This window comes from Syngnathus leptorhynchus, chromosome 6 (genome assembly GCF_054491065.1).
Source record: "Syngnathus leptorhynchus isolate UIUO chromosome 6, UIUO_Slep, whole genome shotgun sequence".
NCBI classification, from domain to species: domain Eukaryota; kingdom Metazoa; phylum Chordata; class Actinopteri; order Syngnathiformes; family Syngnathidae; genus Syngnathus; species Syngnathus leptorhynchus.
The window spans coordinates 365,749-384,551 of record NC_141200.1 but is presented as its reverse complement, the minus strand read 5'-3'; the positions used below and the strand labels follow the sequence as shown (position 1 = coordinate 384,551).

The window sequence follows — 18,803 nt, the reverse complement described above, 5'->3', positions numbered from 1 at the left end:
TCCCATTGTTTCTGGAGCACACACAACCACCAACTATCAGCCAGCTCTTTTCAAATCATACATTTGCATTTCATTCGCTGAAAATGTATCGATTGGCGCTTCTAATTCGTCATGAAACCTGACACACAAACTCACGTCACGTCACGTTTTGTTGCGACCTTGGCAACGCACTAATAAAGAAGAGGGAGGGGGGGGGGGGAGTCTTGCCACGTGATTACTATGGCAACGTGTCAACGGAAACGTCGCGTGGTGTCGAATGCCACTGCTCCAAGTCGACAGACAGCTCGCTAAGTCGTGATTGCAAAATAAAATGTCAGACGAGCAGGCTGACACAATCGTTCCTCCTGAATCAGAAGAGAACCAAAGTGAACCGGAAGCCCAGGAGAACCAGGGACAAGCAGGCCAGGAGCATAAGGATGAAGCATTGCCAGAGTCAGAGGACCAAGGAGAACCGCTAAACGAGCAGGAGTCCTTACCAGGAGTAAGCGCCTTTGAGGAACATGGAGAACCAGTAAATGAGGAGGAGCCCTTACCAGGGCTAAGCACCTCGGAGGACCGAGGAGAACCAGTAAACGAGGAACCCATACCGGGAGTGAGCACCTTCGACCACCAAGAAGAACCAGTCAATGAGGAGGGGTCTTTAGCAGGAGTAAGCGCCACCGAGGAGCAAGGAGAACCAGTGAATGAGGAGGAACGAGCAAAGGGGACCTTACCGGAGGAGGACCGAGGACAACCAGGGATTGACAATGAAACTTTGCCAGGAGCAAGTACATCTGAGGACCAAAGGGAACCACGGAATGAAGTGGAACAAGGGAATGAGCCCTCGTCACAAGTCAAAACCTTAGCGGACCAAGGACAACCAGGTACGGAAGAGGATCAGGAGGATTAAAGACCTCAGATGGAGGTGAGGAGGACACCGCAGCGGTTCAAGGCATAACCTGTGCCGTGCGCTTGCGTCTCAGGGCAAGAGCGGAGCCTCTCGGAATCTCCCAGTTCCGAGCCGCACGGTGCCGTCGCCGCGGAGACGACCGCGTCGTCGGAGCCGCTGCCCGCCCGTGCGGATTCGGAGCAGGGCGATAATCCCGACGTCATCAATGTGAGCCTGATAACCGGTAAGAGAACCTCGTGGCCGCTCAATTGATGTTTGCGAAGGAAGTCGGCACACAGTCGAAAGTCCTTCCGTGTCCCGTCCCAGACGTGTCGGGGGGCAGCGGGCCTCCCCCCGCCCCGCAGAAGGCCTTCCTGGGCGGCTACAGGCACAAGCTGACCGGCACCGAGTACCACCACGCCGCCTCCCAGACCCCGCGCAGGGCCCGGCCCGGCCGAGGCGTGGACGTCGTCAGCCGAGACGCGCAGGTAAGGAAGGGAGCGAGCGGCCCGGCCGGCCGGCCCGGCTCTTCAGAAAGGCCGCTCGCTCACGGAGCCCGACCCTGCGCCGCAGACGGCCGAGCAGGTGCTGCAGGCGCAGCAGTGCGACTCCAGCGTCACCACGCAGATGACCAGGGTGGGCTGCTACATCTCCAACATGAAGGACAAGCTGCTCAGCCCGGGCCACTACGTCACCGCCGACGAGTATCACCACGCCCGGCTCAAAGCTGTGAGGAACACTCGGAGGAAAAAGGAGCTATCGAGGATGACGGCCACCTCTGGCGTGTGTACCGACCGGCAGGTGATCCGTCTGCAAGCGCACATCCGGCGCTGGTTGAGCTGCCGGGCGGTGGACCGGCTGCGGCGGGAGCGCGACCGCCGTCTGGCCTGGCTGGACCTTCAGGAGCGCAGGAGGCACGAGGAGCGGGCCGAGGAGCTTCAAGACAGCCGCAGCCGCTGGATGCAACCGCGCAAGAGGGAGGACCTCAACTTGCTCTACAACGCGCTGGAGAGTAGGTCCATTTTTGTGCCTTCTCTAACCAAGGAGCAGGTAGTCAGGTCCGCCTCGCTCGCGTCTCAGAGTGGCGGAGCGACAAGGAGCGTCAGATCAACGCCACGCTGCGAGGGGCCGAGAGGAAAGCCGCCCTGTGCTCGCTCCTGGAGCAGGAGACGCAGTACATCGCCACCATCGGACGCCACGGCATCGCCATCAGGAGCAACAACTACAACAAAGCCGTCAGGAAGTTCCTGGACAAGGTCGGTCGGAATGCATTACGTGACCGCTAAACAAACAAACAAAGAAAAAATGGCACCAGTCGCTAAAAGGAACTCGATTGGCCGTGTCAGTCGTCGACGGCGCACCAGTGGCGGGCGGCGGACGGCCGCCTGATCGAGATGGACACGCCCGACACCATCCGAGCCCGTGAACTGGGCGACCTCTACGACTGCGTGGCCATGTCGCCCGTCAGCCCGGAGCAGCGTCTGGACATCCTCCTCTGCCTCAAGCAAACTGTGGAGGTAAACAGGCCACCGGGAGAAAAATCCAATGGCTGATATTTGCCACGCCGCAGGAGCACCCGTGCCCGCTGACTCGGGACATTGTGGAGCTGATCGGCAGGGAGGAGGACCTGATGAGGCGGCAGGTGAAGGAGGCCAACCTGGAAGGGCTGCGCAAAAGGCTGTGCACGTACTTCCTGCAGTTCATCCGCACGCCGGGCTTCAACCCGGAGGTGGCCAAGCACCTCAAAGTAAGAGCCCGACTGGCCGGCCGATCCGACCCAGCCCGACTGGCCGGTGGCCGGCAGCGCTTGACGTCCTGGCCGTCTTGCAGGTGCCGCAGAGCACGGCGCAGCTGAAGAACGACGTGTTCCTGTGCCACGGCTGCCAGCGGCACCTGGGCTCGGCCCACTTCCGCTCCTGCGCCCGCTCCCACCTGAGCCGCCGCTGCCTGGACTGCACCCGGCTCAGGAACATCGCCGGCAGCCGCGACGATTTCTCCAGCTACAAGTACATGCTGAAGCGGCTGAGGGACGCCGAGCTTCTGCTCAACAAGGACAACATCATCCCTTTCATCCTGCAGGTGACCAAAGCAAAAACAACTTTAGCATCGATTCGATAGCCCAAATGAGTTTAGCGTTTAAGGGCGCCTTGTGCGGGCCTTCAGGTGGAGGACATCCAGCACCTGGTGGAGGTCATCTGGTGTTCCCGCTCGGCCCTGAGCGGCTGCAGCGACCTGTACAGCTTGGTCCTGGTCCGCTGGGACCGCCACAAGGACTGGAGCCCCTGGAACTGCGTCCTGCTCTGCAAAGACGAGACGGACGCTCACCTCCTGGTGGAGGACTTGCTCAAGGTCCGACGCATACTCAGCTCCAGCTCGCTGTCCCTCCTACGAGCAATAGTTTGACTTGAAGACTCTCGTGCAGGTGTACGAGGTAACCGTGGTCCGCAGCGTGGAGCACAAACACCTGCTGGCGCGCCGCCACTACAACCAGATCCCCACCATGGTCGCCCACTCGGCCAAGGCCGCCGCCGCCGCCGCTGCCGCCGCCCAGAAGCGCGGAGCCCTCAGGAAGTGAAAAAGCGCCGCGCCGCGCCGCGCCGCCCCGCTGCCATGCCGCCCGTCCGCCAGCAGGGGGCGCCGCCGCGTGTCATTTTACAAGCGAATGACGGGGCGTCATTTTCCCAAGATGACCAAAATGGAATCCACTTATGAATTATGGACAAGTCAAACGTATGCCACAGCATTTTTGTTTATTTCGCTCGAGGGTGGACTGTCGAGGGAATGGAAAAAAAAAACAGCCGGCTGGTAGTATTTCATTTCAGAAACAAGCTTGCTCACATGCATACATATATACATTTATATGTCAATCCGTTCATTTGTGTTTGTGCAACGGAAAGTAAAAAGCAGAGATAGCCCGATGTCGATTCCCTTGGAAAAGCATTCGATGCTCTAATAGAGTTTTTTTTTCTTTTGGAACTAAAACGTCGGCTGCTCACGTCACGCATGCTAACGGCGCGATGACGCGATAAGGTTGTTTTGCCACCGTTGGCGTCTCGTATCCAAGCGCAAAAGGAAAGTCCAAGTCAGCACATTTTCAAGGCTGCCAAATGTATAACACAGCTTGTTCCGTTTAAGAGGCGCTGTTAATAAAAAATCATTCAAAACCAAAAACCGCACTTGGACTGAAAAGCACGCCATCAATAATCCACATCACCGTGCTCGTTCCACTTTGAACAATCCTCAGTCGTCTTTTTGTTTTTGTTTGAATGTCTTTTGAATTCCACCAAGTCCCCCTCCCTCTTTAATCCTCATGTCATTGGTTGACGTTTAGTAGCCGTTTCATATTTTCCACTTCCAGCCAGCCCAAAGAATATTTCATGTGTTCCACATTGACGGCTCGGTGGCGGGAAGCGCATTGGGAATGGGATCGGGGTGGGTGGCCCCAATTCGCTCACTTGCTGCTGCTCAATGTAGACATACCGTGGCGCCTCGAGATAGATATACGAGTGCCTTGACTTTTTCGTTTGACGTTTTTCTCGATTCCACAAACGTATCAAATTTCCCAAGCAATAAGTTCAACATATTTTCAAATCCATTTTTAGAAGAAAGTCCTCATTCATTTTTTTTCTGTGAAAAAAAAAACCAATTTCTCCCCCCCCCCCCCAATTTTTTTTCTTGCCAATAATTACCGGAATAACTCATTTGAAATATCTATCAATGGCCAATCCCTGTTGCTTCGTCTTATGCGCAACTACCAGCGAGTTTTCCCATTTGAACCGACGCCACCATCATCCTCGCGAAGCCAGTCCCAAATGTCTTGGAGGAGATTTTGGGGCCAAATCGTCTGTGACGGGCCATTCAAATCTTGCCAATTCGCAAGCTCCTCTGGTGTCAGGGAGCGCGACGTCAACTCAGGGTGGCTTTAATGCAACTCTCTTGTGGTCTGGCCTGGCGTGTCTCGCACTTGGGTTTTTGCGGGTGGGCGGTCGGTCGGGCGGTCGGTCGGCGGGACTCGCCGCACCGCACCGGGCCGAGCAAAACCTCAGGCTCCCCCTCCTCCTCCTCCTGAGGTTTTGCTCAACATGACGGAACGCTGTGAGTCATCCTCATGTTGCCTTTGCCAGCTCTGCAATCATTCGAGTCCTCGAGCGGCTCCTCAAAGTCCGAATGGCCGTCACGTCTGGCCACGCGAGGCCTCGTCGGGGCCTCCCGTGCGAGACTTTCTCAAACTTGGGTTTACGCCGCCCGAGTCTCTTGTTCTTTTTCATCCCGAGCGGGGCGAGCTTCAGTCGTGTCGCCGCCTAAGTGGGGCACATTCTTTGGCACGCTCGCGGTGTCCCGTCCCCCCCCCCCCCCCCCACCCCGAGCCATTGTGTGCGCTCAACCAAGCCCCTAATGCGCCGGCGGTAGCCGCGGCGCCTCCGGCCCGCCCGCTAATTGCCGCACGGCCGGCGTCGGGGGCACATGGCGTCGACGGGGCTGTGGGTCCTGGCGCTGGGCTGCTGGGCGAGCTCGGGCGCCCGGGGGGACGGGCAGAGGCCGGCCCGGGCGCCGCTCATCCCTCAGCGGCCCTTCGTGGTGGTGTGGAACGCTCCCACCGAGCCGTGCCGACTGCGCTTCGGGGTGGACCTGGACCTGAGCGTCTTCGACATCGTGGCCAACGTCAACGAGACCCTGAGCGGCCCCAACGTGACCATCTTCTACCACAGCCACCTGGGCTACTACCCCTACTACTCCAACGCGGGGCTGGCCGTCAACGGCGGGCTCCCGCAGAACCAGAGCCTCTCCAAACATCTGAGCAAAGCCCGCGGCGACATCGACAAGCTGATCCCTCACAAGGACTTCCGAGGGCTGGGCGTGATCGACTGGGAGAACTGGAGGCCCCAGTGGGTGCGCAACTGGGGCGCCAAGGACATCTACCGCAACAAGTCCAAGGAGCAGATCCGGAAGCTCCACCCCGACTGGCCCGAAAGCAAAGTGGAGAAGGAGGCCAAGGAGAGCTTCGAGAGGGCCGGGCGGGCCTTCATGAACGGGACGCTGGCCTTGGCCGAGGCTCGGCGTCCGCACGGCTTGTGGGGCTTCTACCTGTTCCCCGACTGCTACAACTACGGCTACAAGCAGCGTCCGCCGCGGCGCTACACGGGCGAGTGCCCCAACGTGGAGCACGTACGCAACGACCACCTGATGTGGCTGTGGAAGGAGAGCAGCGCCTTGTACCCGTCCATCTACCTGGATTACGAGCTCAAGTCCTCGCCCGACGCCGTCAAGTTCGTCCACTACCGGGTCAAGGAGGCCATGAGGATCGCCTCCATCGCGCGGCCTGACGTCACCTTGCCCGTCTTTGTCTATTCCAGACCCTTCTACGCCTACACCTTTGCCGTTCTGTCACAGGTAGGCAGCCGGCGCTCCGTCCGCTCCGTCGCCTCGCTCAGTTTCGGCTCCGTTTTTTTTTTCCCCGCCTCTCCCCCTGGCTCAGAGCGACCTGGTGCACACCATCGGCGAGAGCGCCGCCCTGGGGGCGTCCGGGGTCGTCCTCTGGGGCTCGTCCGAGTACGCCAGATCGCAGGTGACGACCGTGTCGGTCGGACGGGCGGGCGGGCGGGCGGGCGGGCGGGGCACCGCACGGACGGTTTGGCTCTTACCCAAAAGAAACCTCCCATCTTTTGTCAGAGGAACTGCGTGACGGTCAAGACGTACATCGACGGGGCGCTGGGCCACTACGTGGTCAACGTGACGTCGGCCGCCAAGCTGTGCAGCAAAGCGCTGTGCAAGAAGAACGGCCGCTGCGTGCGCAAGAGCCTGGACTCGGGCGCCTACCTGCACCTCAACCCGCGATCCTTCAGCGTCCGCCGGCGGGCGGCGCCGGCAGCGGGTCCCCGCTTCCACGTGGCTGGCCGCCTCCACCGCCGGGACGCCCTGGACATGAAGCACAAGTTCAGCTGCCAATGTTTCCAGGGCTGGACGGGGGTCCACTGCGAGGTTCCCCAGGTGCCCCGCCCGCCGGGGGATCTCCTCTCGCTCCTCTGGCTTCACATCTCCTGCCTGTGCACGGTGACGCTACTGGCCGTTTGTCTTCTCGTCAAGTGTCTCTTTGTCTAAAGCTCCATCCAGTCACTTCCCGTCGGCTCCTTTTACGCCGCTGCGGAAAGTCCCGCATTTTCTCGAGGGCTATTAAACGGGCCAAATGAGGAGGGGAAAACCAAATGTGACATCACAGCTCGCAAAGTAGCTTGGCATTTGAGTCCGCGAGGCGACTGCCGAATGTAAACGGTGCAGCAGCACACGTAGACGGACAATCGAGCTAAACTCACATTCGTTAGCATCTCTGAACAAGGACTCGTTCGCGCCGGCCACAAGCGGGATGTCTCCATCGACAGCACTGACTATGATAGCGCCCCCGGGTGGCCAAGACAGGCATAGCAGCACGACAGCAGCCAATTGAAATGAAACTTGCATTCGACTCAAGGATGCCGTGACTGTCTGTTTTATGTGAATTTGTTCCTCATTAAAAAAAAACATTTGGGGCGCAGAAGTCATTCCCGGCACTTGCATTCATTTCAACGTTTCACTGTTATCTCAAGGCTCGAAGGCAAGCAAGCGCGAGAAGATTCCAAAAGCAAAGGGTTAACTCATGTGCTAGCGACAGTCCACGGCGTTTTCATCCTGACGTTCTTCATCTTGTCAAGCCGAATAGCGCTCAGGTCTATACAATAGTGCAAGTGAGTCACCAGGGATGATCGGCCGTGCAAATAAGAACAACATGGGCGCCGTCAAAACGGCTTCTCGCGTGGCAGAAGGAGCTCAAACAAAACCACGCCGCCCGACTGCTGTTCCATCTGGAGCTCAAGCCTTTTGTAGATTCAAGTCAACTTTTCCAGATGTTTTTTTGGGTGCGCCGGCCCATTCCATAGCATGTATTTCATCGCACTGATGAATTCAGGTAGAAGGGCAGGATTTTTTTTTTTCTCAAAATGTCACGGCTATAAATGAAGAGTCAAATCTGATTACGCAGGAATTTAAAAAAAATTAAAAATCTCAATTTGAGTGTGCTGCCTCCTGTCGGTGGGAGTGTGAACTACAACCAAGCGCTGGAGCATTTCCGTTCCTGTTTGGAGACTCTGGATGTCTTTCGCCTTCTCCCTCAACGTCATGGCCATGGTAAGGCTCTCCCGCCTTCCTCCTCCTCCTCCTCCTCGCGGCGCTATAAAGACCGGCGCGGTGGTTTTGTCTCCCACACAGAGGAGCACATGGATGGATGGATGGAAGGGAGGATTGGGGCAATGAGTTTGGGGCAGACATGAGCAAGAGCGAGTAAGCGCGCCGTCCCATCCACAGGTGAGCCACCGACGCCGCTTTGTTTTTGCGCCACTTATTTTGGGAGCCATCCGGCGCCGGCCTGCCTGCCGGCCTGCCTGTCACGCTGGAATGTTCACGCCAGGAATGTTGGCTCGCCTCCTTCTGTGTTTCCAAAGTGGCACTTTGCAGGGGCACGGAGATGTTTACGCAATTGCGGCCACGAGCGGAGACGGCTCGGCGGAGCCCGGGCTCGTCGTTAAAGTGAGCGGTGACACCTTTTTCAAAAGAGCTCACCTTTCCACGAGAAGCGTCGACAGCGAGATTCAGCCACAAAATATGTTTCAGATCCATTTTCAAAATGAGAGGTTGAAGGTGCCATGTGACAGATAGTGCCAGCCACAAAAGGGGGGGGGGGGGGGGTCTTCATCAAACATGCTACTTTGGTCATTCTAGCGACTCTGTTTTTGTGCACATTCTTGGGATTGGAAGCACAAAGCCCCCACTTTGAGGAGGGGGGCATCCTGTGTGAAATTCATAACATTTTCCAGCGGAGACAATCAGACGGCAGATCCGTCCCGCGACCAGAAGCCGCAAGAACCGCAGGCCTCAACAAACGCTGCCTAATCACTTCCAGGCGGCCGTGTCGAGAGAGAGAGAGGGGGGGGGGGGTTCTTTCTCTTCAGAGACTTTTCCAACTCGCTAAAAAGCCACTGTGAGATGGGAGCTGCTTTGCCGCTTCCTGTTGTAGATGTCATTTCTTTCAATTGGGCTGCGTGGGCGGGCGAGGCCAGGAGCAAATGCGCCGCATCGACACGGCGGCGTCCTTGAGCGTGCATTCCTCCACCGGGTCTTTCTTTGTCTTCCAGTAGCAAGCGACAGTCGATACGCTATCTTTGTTTACTTCCGGCATGGAGCAGCGTGAAAAGATGCGGCGGGTGCCCGACTTGACGCCTTCAGGGCAGCGAGCATGTTCCGCCTTGACCCAAGATGCTTCGTTCCAAAGCAAAGATCCATTGTTGGAAAGTCCCGCCGAGGAGGGGCCGTGAGCTCTTTATGATATGCTTCCCGTCAGGGGCCCGCGAAAGGAGGACCCGAGTCCTCTGGCGGGAGTCGTGGGAGAGCCCGACGGCGGCAAACCGCAAGAAGACTCTTGGCGAGAGGAAGGAAGGGAGGGAGGGAGGGAGCGAGGGAGCGCCTGTCCTCCAGGCTTCGTCTCCTCTTTTGACCCAATGGGGTCCTTGCGGGTCACGTGACCTGCGTGACCTGCGTGACCTGTCCACAAACTGATGGATGGAGACCCTTGCAAAAATTTTTTGGGAGCTTTCTTTTTTGCCAGGAAAGAATCAAAAGCGCAAGCCGTGGTCCAATATGTGAATATTTGTCCCGCTCTGGTCAGGATGACGGCCGGTCCCCCCGCCTGATGGCCGGCGGGACGCCCGCGGGGCTCCGGCTGGCCCTGACCGTCCGGCTGCTGCTCCTGCTGCCGCACGGCGGGCCGGCCCAGAAGCCCGCCCGGCCGCCCCTGGTGGGCCGCCGGCCCTTCGTGGCGGCCTGGAACGCGCCGCTGGACATGTGCGCCATCAAGTACAACGTCAGCATGGAGCTGGACGGCCTGTTCCACATCCGCGGCAGCCCCCGCGCCGACTGGACGGGCCAGGACGTGACCATCTTCTACGCCAACCGGCTGGGCTACTACCCGCGCTACACGGCGCAGGGCGAGGCGCTGCACGGCGGCGTCCCGCAGAACGGCAGCCTGGACGTGCACCTGCTCAAGGCCTACCGGGACATCGAGCACTTCATCCCCGCCCGAGACTTCCGCGGCCTGGCCGTCATCGACTGGGAGTTCTGGCGCCCGCAGTGGAGCCGCAACTGGCACAAGAAGGACGTGTACCGGCGGCAGTCGCGGGAGCTGACCGCCCAGGCCTACCTCAACGTGACGGCGGCGCAGGTGAGGGTCGTCCGTCGCCGACTCGTCCGTCCGTGGCTTGGGCTGATGGAAACGCCACTTTGCTGCCTTTGAGGTGGAGGAGCTGGCGCAGCGCCGCTTTGAGAAGAGCGCCCGGGAATTCATGCAGCGCACGCTGCAGCTGGGCACGCGCATGCGCCCCGACGGCCTGTGGGGCTTCTACCTCTACCCGGACTGCCACAACTACAACCTGCACGAGGACGGCTACACGGGCCTGTGCCCGGCGCCCGAGCGCCTGCGCAACGACGAGCTGCGCTGGCTGTGGAACAGCAGCACGGCGCTCTTCCCGTCCGTGGCCATCCGCAAGGCGCACGGCGGCAGCGCCGGCAGCCTGCGCTTTGCCCGCCACCGCGTGCGCGAGGCGCTGCGCGTGGCCTCGCTCACCTCCCGCGACCACGAGCTCCCCATCTACGTCTACCTGCGGCTGGGCTACCGCGACCAGCCGCTCGCCTTTCTCACCACGGTAACGGAGCGTCGGCCGATAAAAGGGCTTGAGTAAGCCCCTGGTCGCTAGAAGCTAAATAGGCTGAATAGCTTCACGCTAAGCGCGCGTTCCGTCAAGGTGTCCTATTTGCTTTTTTCCTTTCAAATCAAACCAAAAAAGAAGAGCACCTTGCTAAGCAGCTACATACGTGCTAAGCAGCTACATACGTGCTAAGTAGCTACATACTTGCTAAGCAGCTACATACACGCTAAGCAGCTACATACATGTTAAGCGGTTCCACTCCACGGCAAGCGGCACGCACACTCACTCACTCACTCACTCACTCACTCACTCACTCACTCACTCACTCACTCACTCACTCACTCACTCAGTCACTCACTCAGTCACTCACTCACTGACTGACTGACTGACTGACTGACCCTTGCCGTGTCCTCTGCGCAGAAGGATCTGGTCCACACCATCGGCGAGAGCGCGGCGCTGGGGGCCGCCGGCTTCGTGATTTGGGGCGACCTCAACCTGACCACGTCGCGGGTGAGCAAAAGGCTGACATCACATCTGAGCAGCCGTGTGATAGAAAAAGCCAAACACCTGGGCTAGATCGCAATGAGACATTTCCAAAAAGTGATGGCAGCAGGATAGCGTTTGGCTTTTTTGGACAGCTAATAGCTTGCAAAAGAATTGCACATTGCAGATTGATCTCCAAAGGAAGCAAACCAATCAGGGGCCAAGCAGTAAGTTGGGAGTGCGTCAATGAACTGCGTCCCTTAACAACAGAAAGAAGGTTCCTCTTTTCAACACTGGAAAATAAAATACGACACGAAACAATGCCTTTATTCATCGTTGTTGTTTACAAGCCAATTTAAAGAGACGCAAAGAAATGAGAGTCTTCCCAAATGGGACTGAGTGACGTCATAAATCCACATTTGAAAGTGTCTTGAAGGCCATGCTGCTATCTAGTGGACACCTTTGTCTTGGGAAGGGTTCCAAACGAGCTTTTCTTTGGTGACAAGTCTGCCTGCCCGCCCGTTTGTCTTTGTTGCGGACGGACGTCGTCTCTTCCTGCAGCGTCTGGGATTGTTTTGGCAGGCACTCACTCACTCACTCACTCACTCAGTCAGTCAGTCACACTGTGGCATTGCGTGCGTATGTGCAATGCTTTGATTTTCATCGACTTTGTCTTTCTTCTTCTGCCCTTTCAACTAACTGTTTTGGCTCCTCCAAGAAAAACCTCATGTTAATGTGCTGTGGCAAAAGTGATTCTCACACAGAGCAGAGTGTGCCACGTTGCATCATGACTTCTGGGTGGTCCATCTGTCTGTCCGTCCGTCCGTCCGTCCATCCATCCATTCTTGTTTGTTCTCATCCTGCAGCACAACTGCAGCAAGGTGCGCTGGTTCCTGAACCACCGGCTGGGCCACTACATCACCAACGTGACGCGGGCCGCCGAGTTCTGCAGCCACTTCCTGTGCCAGAACAACGGGCGCTGCGTCCGCCGCAACCCCGGCGCGCGCCACTACCTCCACCTGGACGCCGACAGCTACAGCATCCGCCCCTCGGGGGGTGACGGCGGCCGCTTTGTGGTCAGCGGGAGCCACTCGCCGCTGGCCCTCCGAACGCTGGCCCAGCGCTTCCGCTGCCATTGCTACGAGGGCCACCTAGGGGAGCGTTGCCATAGCGCCAACCAGTTGCCGGAGGACGACGGCGGCGGCCGCCGCGACGATGAGCGGCGGAGGAGCGAGTGGGAGGACGAGCAGGCGGACCAGGGCCGCAGCGGGGCGTCGCCCGCCGCGGGCCCCGCCGCGGGCCCCGCCCGTCTCCTCAGGCTTTTGATGCTCCTGCTGATCTTCCGAAGAACGCTCGAGACATTGGAACGTCTGTTAGCGTGCTAACACGGCTGCTAGAATGTAATGACTTGAAGGCAAAAAGCAAAGGTCAAGGCCATGCAGTAATACTTCAAATTAGGCTCCACCTTCTTGAAAAACAAGGCAGTTTTCTTCTTTTTAAATCATAAGCGCAGGTTGAAAGAAGGTTCAACTTTAGACTCCGAGGCTAATTTGGTGACAAAAGGTTTTCCTCCCTTCACCGAATACCTGAAAGTTGAAGTCATGAATCGGCGTTTTTTCTGCGGTTCTTCACTTCCTCCTCCTCAGAAGTTGGACGAGCGCACGCGTGAGAACTTGTCAGGCCGGATACCTCGGCCGAGGCCTACGAACAATGGAGATCAATCAATAGATCTCCGCGTGACGGTGTGGCTGGCTACCCGTTTGGAATGTGCCAAAACACAGAGGCAAAGTCTTTTGCCGGGTGCTCCGGCATGTAGCTCATTTTCGTCTTTTGTAACCTTGTGATTGTAAAGTGAAAGGTGCAGCACACGAATGTAAAGGCACTGCCAATAAAGCAAAATCATCCATCCGTCCGTCCGTCCGTCTGTCTCAAAGAGGAAGACGCAAACACCAAGAGCAGATGGCTGATTGCTGATAAACCCCAAAAATGACGCGGCGTTTCTTATTTGACACCAGAAGTAGCCAAAGAGAAGCGGCGTCAACTTCACACACAAGAAACGCAGGTACCAACTTATTTTTCTCCCATTTCAACAGATGTACTTTTAGTGATCTTGTATTGATTTTAGATAGATAGATAGATAGATAGATAGATAGATAGATAGATAGATAGATAGATAGATAGATAGATAGATAGATAGATAGATAGATAGATAGATAGATAGATAGATAGATAGATAGATAGATAGATTCATCATCAGAATCATTGAATGCATTTTCACAATCAAACTCTCAAGTGACTCCAATGAAGCCGAGCCAGTCCTAAAATGGAGCAATAGATGTCCAAGTGTTGTCTTCTTCTGTCGGCCTAACCCCAGCATGAGCATGTTCCTGCGCTTGCTGTCCTGCCTCATCCTGAGCGCTATGGCGGGCGCCTCGCCGCCACCGCTGCCGCCGCCGCCGCCCCCCACCGAGCCGCCCCTGATCCCCGGGCACCCTTTCGTGGCCATTTGGAACGGCCGCACGGAGCAGTGCCAGCGTCTGGACATCCCACTGGACACTTCCGCCTTCCAGGTGAGGCCGGGCGCCTGCCTTTCGGCTCTGATCGAGAAGCTTCACCGAGCTCTGTCGGCTCACAGGCGGTGACCACGCCGGCCTCGGTTCCAGGCCAGTTCCTGACCATCTTCTACGAGGACCGGCTGGGCCTCTACCCCAAGATGGACCTCGGCAGGCGGGCCCTCCGCCAGGGCGGCGTCCCTCAAAAGGGCAACCTGACGGCACACCTGCTCAGGGCCAGGCGGCAAATCCGCCGCGACATCGCCGAGGACCGGTCCCCCGGCCTGGCCGTCATAGACTGGGAGTCCTGGCGCCCCCTGTGGGCCCAGAACTGGGGGGCCAAGCGCATCTACCAAAGGCTGTCCTTGGCCAGCGCCTTGCAAGCCTCCCCGTTCTCGTCCCGAAATGAAATCTCCCGGCTGGCCGTCGATCAGTTCCAGAGCGCCGCCAGGAGCTTCATGGAGAGAACCATCGGGCTGGGAGTCAGGGAGCGCCCCAGCCGGCGCTGGGGCTTTTACCTCTTCCCCTACTGCTACAACTACGGCTGGGACAGAGGCAACTACACGGGGCGCTGCTCGGCCAGGGCCCGCCGGCAGAATGGGGAGCTGCTGTGGCTGTGGGAGCGCAGCACCGCCTTCTTCCCGTCCGTCTACCTGCACCCCGCCCTGAGGAACTCGCCCCGGGCGGCTCTGTACGCGCGGCACCGGGTGCGCGAGGCACTGAGGGTGGCGGCGCTGCCCAAACGCCGCTACACCTCGCCCGTCTACGTCTACTCCAGACCCCTGTATCGAGGCCAGAAGGGGATTTTTGAGAGCGCGGTGAGTCCTGAGCCCGAGCGAGCCTGGCAATTTGAAACCTCATTTGTGTGTCTTAACGGGAAGAAATTGACAATAAAGCAGACTTGGACTTTTTGAGTGTGCCTGCCCGCCCGACTTTGCAGGGGGATCTGGTGAGTACGGTGGGCGAGTCGGCCGCTCTGGGGGCCGCCGGCGTGGTCGTGTGGGGCGGGAGCGGCGACTACAATGACCAGGTAACTGTGGCAACAACGAGCCAAATTTGCTTTGCGATTGACCGGCGACCGATCCAGAAAGCGCGCCGTCTGTTGTCTTTCAGGCCTCCTGCCGGTCGCTGTCCGACTACTTGAGGTCCACGCTCAACCCGTATCTCGCCAACGTGACGGCGGCGGCCGTGCTGTGCAGCCGGGCGCTCTGCCAGGGCCGCGGCCGCTGCGTCCGGCGGAGCTACGACGCGGCCGTCTACCTCCACCTGGAGGCCGCCCGCTTCGACATCTTGCCGTCCGACGGGAAGTACGTGGCCGTGGGCCTGCCGTCCCCCCGACAGCGGGACGCCTGGGCCCGCCACTTCACGTGTCAGTGCTACGGCGGACAAGAGTGCGAGCCGCGACTGGCGCCGCCGCCCGCCGCCATCCAGGTCATCGAGGTGTGACCAGGTACGGCGCGGCGCGGCTTTTTGCCTGGTGTCCCTGTGGGTAACTAGGCCGTGATGTCATTTCAACTTTCATTCAATAAAAATGTTGACAGCAACCCGAGTGGAGTTGGATTTTTCCACACAATGGCCAAAAGCTATTTTGGTTTCAAAATTGTTCGACAATGACACAAAAGCAGTGACGTACTGGGAGAAAAAGGGACGTGCCTCTTTGCTTTGATGACATCACAAAGTTGAGACCGACCAACTGCCGCGTACACTCGGGATGGTGCCAGCCAGCCGGGAAGGAAGGAAGGAAGGAAGGAAGGAAGGAAGGAAGGAAGGAAGGAAGGAAGGAAGGAAGGAAGGAAGGAAGGAAGGAAGGAAGGAAGGAAGGAAGGAAGGAAGGAAGGAAGGAAGGAAGGAAGGAAGGAAGGAAGCTCCGTCGTCTGAGAGGTGAGCCAAAGAAGGCTGCTGGAGCGCCATCCTCCATTTTCTGTCTTTCCAATCAGAAATTGATCTTCTGACTGGTGCACAGAAATTGCCCAAGCAAGGTCCAGAAAATGGAAGCTCTACCATTTCCAAATTCCTTTTTCCAAAAAGGATTTTGCTGACTCACCACACTTCCTGTTGCTTAAGCTTTCCCACCATTCTAGACGAGTCCGGACAGACGCCACGCATTGTCGTCGACGGCCGGGCGCACCTTCTTCCTCCGAGAGAGGAGGCTCACCTGGGCTTTGGACGACGACTCCTGAGGGTTCAAACGGCAGGTTGGTGTGTTTGTCCGTCCGTCCGTCCGTCCGTCCGCCTTCAGACGGACGTCTCTGAATTGCTCCAAATGGGTGCGCAGCTGGACAATGGGCCCAAAGGCAGCCCACCTGCTCACCGCTTTGGTGCTGCTGGGTTCCGGGCGGGCCTCGGAGCCGCCGCGGACGTCGCCGCCCCTCGAGTCGGACCGCCCGTTCCTGTTGACGTGGAACGCGCCCACCGAGTTGTGCGAGAGTCGCTTCGGCCTGCCGCTGGACCTGTCCCTCTTCCACCTGGTGAGCAGCACGCTGAGGTCGGCCACCGACCAGAGCGTCTCCATCTTCTACACGGATCGCTTCGGGATCGTCCCCCACGTGGACGAGGACACGGGCGAGTTTGTGGACGAGGGCCTGCCCCAGCTGGTGGACCTCCGGGATCACCGCGAGCTGGCCGAGGACGACGTCGAGTTCTACATCCCCGCCGACCGGCCGGGCCTGGCCGTGCTGGACCTGGAGGAGTGGCGCCCGCAGTGGCTGCGCAACTGGGGCAGCAAAGACATCTACCGGCGGCTCTCGGTCCAGAGGGTGAAGGAAAGGAACGGCGGCTTGTCGGAGCGGCAGGCGGAGGCGCGGGCCAAGGTGGTCTTCGAGGAGGCCGCCGAGCGCTACTTCCTGCGCTCGCTGCTTCTCGGGAAGCAGTTGAGACCCAAACGGCTGTGGGGCTACTACCTCTACCCCGACTGCTACAACTACAACTATAAGCGGGTCCGTTTTGCCGCAACTCGACGACAAGCGGCTAGGTTTTCCTCACCTTTGGCCACCTTCCGAGCAGGACTTGGCCAGTTTCACCGGCGAGTGTCCCGACATCGAGATGCGGCGCAACGACGAGCTCTCGTGGCTGTGGCGCGAGTCCACCGCCCTCTACCCGTCCATCTACTTGGAGGCGGCGCTGCGGGACTCGGATCAAGCGCGGAGCTTCGTGCGCCACCGCCTGCTGGAAGCCGCCAGGGTGGCGGCGCTGAACAACGCCTCCTACGCCATCCCCGTCTACGCCTTCGTCCGCCCCGTTTACAAGGACAGCAAGGATCGGTACATGTCGGAGGTGAGCGCGGGTCCTAAAGGTCGACGGCCGGACGCTTCCGTCTCACGCCTGCTTCATTTTCAGAGGGATCTGGTCAGCACCATCGGCGAAGCGGCCGCCCTGGGTGCCGCCGGCGTCGTTTCCTGGGGAGACATGGACGTGGTCAAAAGCGAGGTACAGAGAAACGCGTCTTCGACCCATAGGCCTTCCTTCCTTCCTTCCTTCCTTCCTTCCTTCCTTCCCTCCCTCCCTCCCGCAGGACTCGTGTTTCAAGGCCCGGCGCCACCTGGACGACGTGATGAACCCGTACATCCTCAACGTCACCACGGCGAGCAGGATGTGCAGCGCGGCGCTGTGCCAGGGCCGCGGCCGCTGCGTTCGCAAGCGCCGGGACGACCACGTCTACCTGCACCTGGACCCGCGGCGCTTCCGCATCGCCCGGCGCCGGCGCCCCGGGCCGCTGGCGGTGAGCGGCGGCCTGTCCCAGGAGGACGTGGAGCAATTTGAGCGCCATTTTGACTGCATGTGCTACGATGAGCAGCCGTGCCGCGCGGCCACCACCCTCAACGTCCTCCATGACGACGCCCGCAACTGAGAGCGTTTGATTATATTTATTTCCAACAATTTCCAAAATGTCTCCTTTTCCAAATTCACTGTGGCTAATAAAGTTTGTCCTATCTTGATGGGACCATCAAAATCTCAAAAGACGTGAAGAATGACAAAAGTACCTCCCGTGACGTCACTTTCGTTGGGCTGGCTGGACAAGTCTGTTCTGCTGCAGTTCTGTCAGGGCTGCGTTGGAGGTTTACGCCCACTAGAGGGAGCCAGAGATGCAACTTGCAAATGAAAGAGAACGACAATACATCCAATTTCGTTGTACCTTTTTTCTGTTTTTGTAAATTGCGCCAAGATGTTCATGACTAACAGAGCTGCAGTTGAGCCTAAAGTCCAGCAGGGGGAGCTACAAGTTGCATCTCGGCATTCTGCCTTCGTTGTTTTCTACGTCGAAATGAAATGCATTTTTCCTTTCTTCCTTTTTGCATTAGGAAGGAGGTGATGAAAAAGTGCATCCCTTTTTGTGAATGCCAAAACAAACAAGTGTCATTGTTTGGTCTCCCGAAGACATTCCACACAACAACACGTGACGTTTTCGCTTGCCTTTGACATTTCTGTACGTATTGAGCATATATCAAGCTCCAGAATCCACAACAGACGTGCTTTTGTGTGCAATGGAATGTCAGCTTTACTCGACACGTCTTGACAACCAATGTGGCTGGCAAAATGCAGCAGCACCAATGTGCTCTGACACAAGATGGCGGGGGCTTGAAGCGCTTAATTGTCCTCATTCTTCTTTGTCGGAAGCTTTTTAGGTCACCAGCTGCCCAAAGAGGGAATTTATCTTCTACCCCCATCCATCCATCCGTCCGTCCATCCGTCCGTCCATCCATTTATCCAGGGGGCTCAGCTCAGGGAGGAAGGGGCGACACAATGGGGAATCCCGACGGCATCATCGAGAGCCGCGCAACCGGATACACCCACCAGCTGATTGAGACATTTCTTCTGACACAATGAATTGTTTCACGCCTCAATGAGCAAGTGGGCGCTCACGTGACTGGGACCAAGACGATGGCTGCTCACGTGACCAGAGAGGGTCAGGAAGGGAAGGAAATGCATGATTGTTTTGTTTCAAATATGAATGGGACGATTGAGAAAGTCAGGTGGTCATGTGCCAGCAAGCGGGAGACTGCAGGGGGGAAACCGGTGGGAGGCCGGCCACGTGACTGGTGGGAAGAGCGATGGTGGTCTTTAAGACATATGTCACGCTCACCTCCTCCAGACCACCAAGTGGACTAATGATGGCACCCTGCCCTGCCCTGCCCTGCCCTGCCCTTCCCTTCCCGGCCAGGACATCCGTGTGCT

At 58.1% G+C, this 18,803-nt stretch overlaps 5 protein-coding genes across 7 annotated transcripts; all 5 read left to right on the top strand.

Annotated features, from left to right (window-relative positions):
- Nucleotides 1-215: 215 nt before the first annotated feature.
- iqub (IQ motif and ubiquitin domain containing) lies at nucleotides 216-4,228 on the top strand. 2 transcript variants are annotated; one of them, XM_085914574.1, is made up of 11 exons: nucleotides 216-863; nucleotides 963-1,112; nucleotides 1,196-1,356; nucleotides 1,442-1,597; nucleotides 1,670-1,880; nucleotides 1,949-2,124; nucleotides 2,215-2,379; nucleotides 2,439-2,615; nucleotides 2,699-2,947; nucleotides 3,032-3,217; nucleotides 3,291-4,228. In XM_085914574.1, the coding sequence occupies exons 1-11, from the start codon at nucleotides 311-313 to the stop codon at nucleotides 3,441-3,443; spliced, it is 2,337 nt and encodes a 778-aa protein (XP_085770700.1). In that variant the 5' UTR covers nucleotides 216-310; the 3' UTR covers nucleotides 3,444-4,228. The 2 variants fall into 2 exon arrangements, with proteins under 2 accessions (XP_085770700.1, XP_085770699.1); XM_085914573.1 differs by having other exon boundaries at nucleotides 2,215-2,385; nucleotides 3,291-4,226.
- A 1,104-nt stretch (nucleotides 4,229-5,332) lies between these two features.
- LOC147054990 (hyaluronidase Ba Hy-1-like) lies at nucleotides 5,333-7,386 on the top strand. Its single transcript, XM_085914624.1, has 3 exons — nucleotides 5,333-6,259; nucleotides 6,345-6,434; nucleotides 6,539-7,386. Exons 1-3 carry the CDS (start codon nucleotides 5,333-5,335, stop codon nucleotides 6,965-6,967), a joined length of 1,446 nt encoding a protein of 481 aa, XP_085770750.1. The 3' UTR covers nucleotides 6,968-7,386.
- A 728-nt stretch (nucleotides 7,387-8,114) lies between these two features.
- Nucleotides 8,115-12,618, top strand: hyal4 (hyaluronidase 4). The gene is made up of 5 exons (XM_085914501.1): nucleotides 8,115-8,203; nucleotides 9,561-10,112; nucleotides 10,186-10,593; nucleotides 11,017-11,106; nucleotides 11,946-12,618. The coding sequence occupies exons 2-5, from the start codon at nucleotides 9,585-9,587 to the stop codon at nucleotides 12,462-12,464; spliced, it is 1,545 nt and encodes a 514-aa protein (XP_085770627.1). The 5' UTR covers nucleotides 8,115-8,203; nucleotides 9,561-9,584; the 3' UTR covers nucleotides 12,465-12,618.
- Nucleotides 12,619-13,454: 836 nt separating this feature from the next.
- LOC147054988 (hyaluronidase-like) lies at nucleotides 13,455-15,077 on the top strand. The gene is made up of 4 exons (XM_085913685.1): nucleotides 13,455-13,649; nucleotides 13,715-14,449; nucleotides 14,572-14,661; nucleotides 14,745-15,077. The coding sequence occupies exons 1-4, from the start codon at nucleotides 13,455-13,457 to the stop codon at nucleotides 15,075-15,077; spliced, it is 1,353 nt and encodes a 450-aa protein (XP_085769811.1).
- Nucleotides 15,078-15,412: 335 nt separating this feature from the next.
- Nucleotides 15,413-17,536, top strand: LOC147054987 (hyaluronidase-like). Of its 2 annotated transcripts, none has more exons than XM_085914699.1 (6): nucleotides 15,413-15,512; nucleotides 15,696-15,826; nucleotides 15,907-16,567; nucleotides 16,635-16,904; nucleotides 16,968-17,057; nucleotides 17,143-17,536. In XM_085914699.1, exons 3-6 carry the CDS (start codon nucleotides 15,914-15,916, stop codon nucleotides 17,476-17,478), a joined length of 1,350 nt encoding a protein of 449 aa, XP_085770825.1. In that variant the 5' UTR covers nucleotides 15,413-15,512; nucleotides 15,696-15,826; nucleotides 15,907-15,913; the 3' UTR covers nucleotides 17,479-17,536. The 2 variants fall into 2 exon arrangements, with proteins under 2 accessions (XP_085770825.1, XP_085770826.1); XM_085914700.1 differs by having other exon boundaries at nucleotides 15,436-15,610.
- Nucleotides 17,537-18,803: the final 1,267 nt, after the last annotated feature.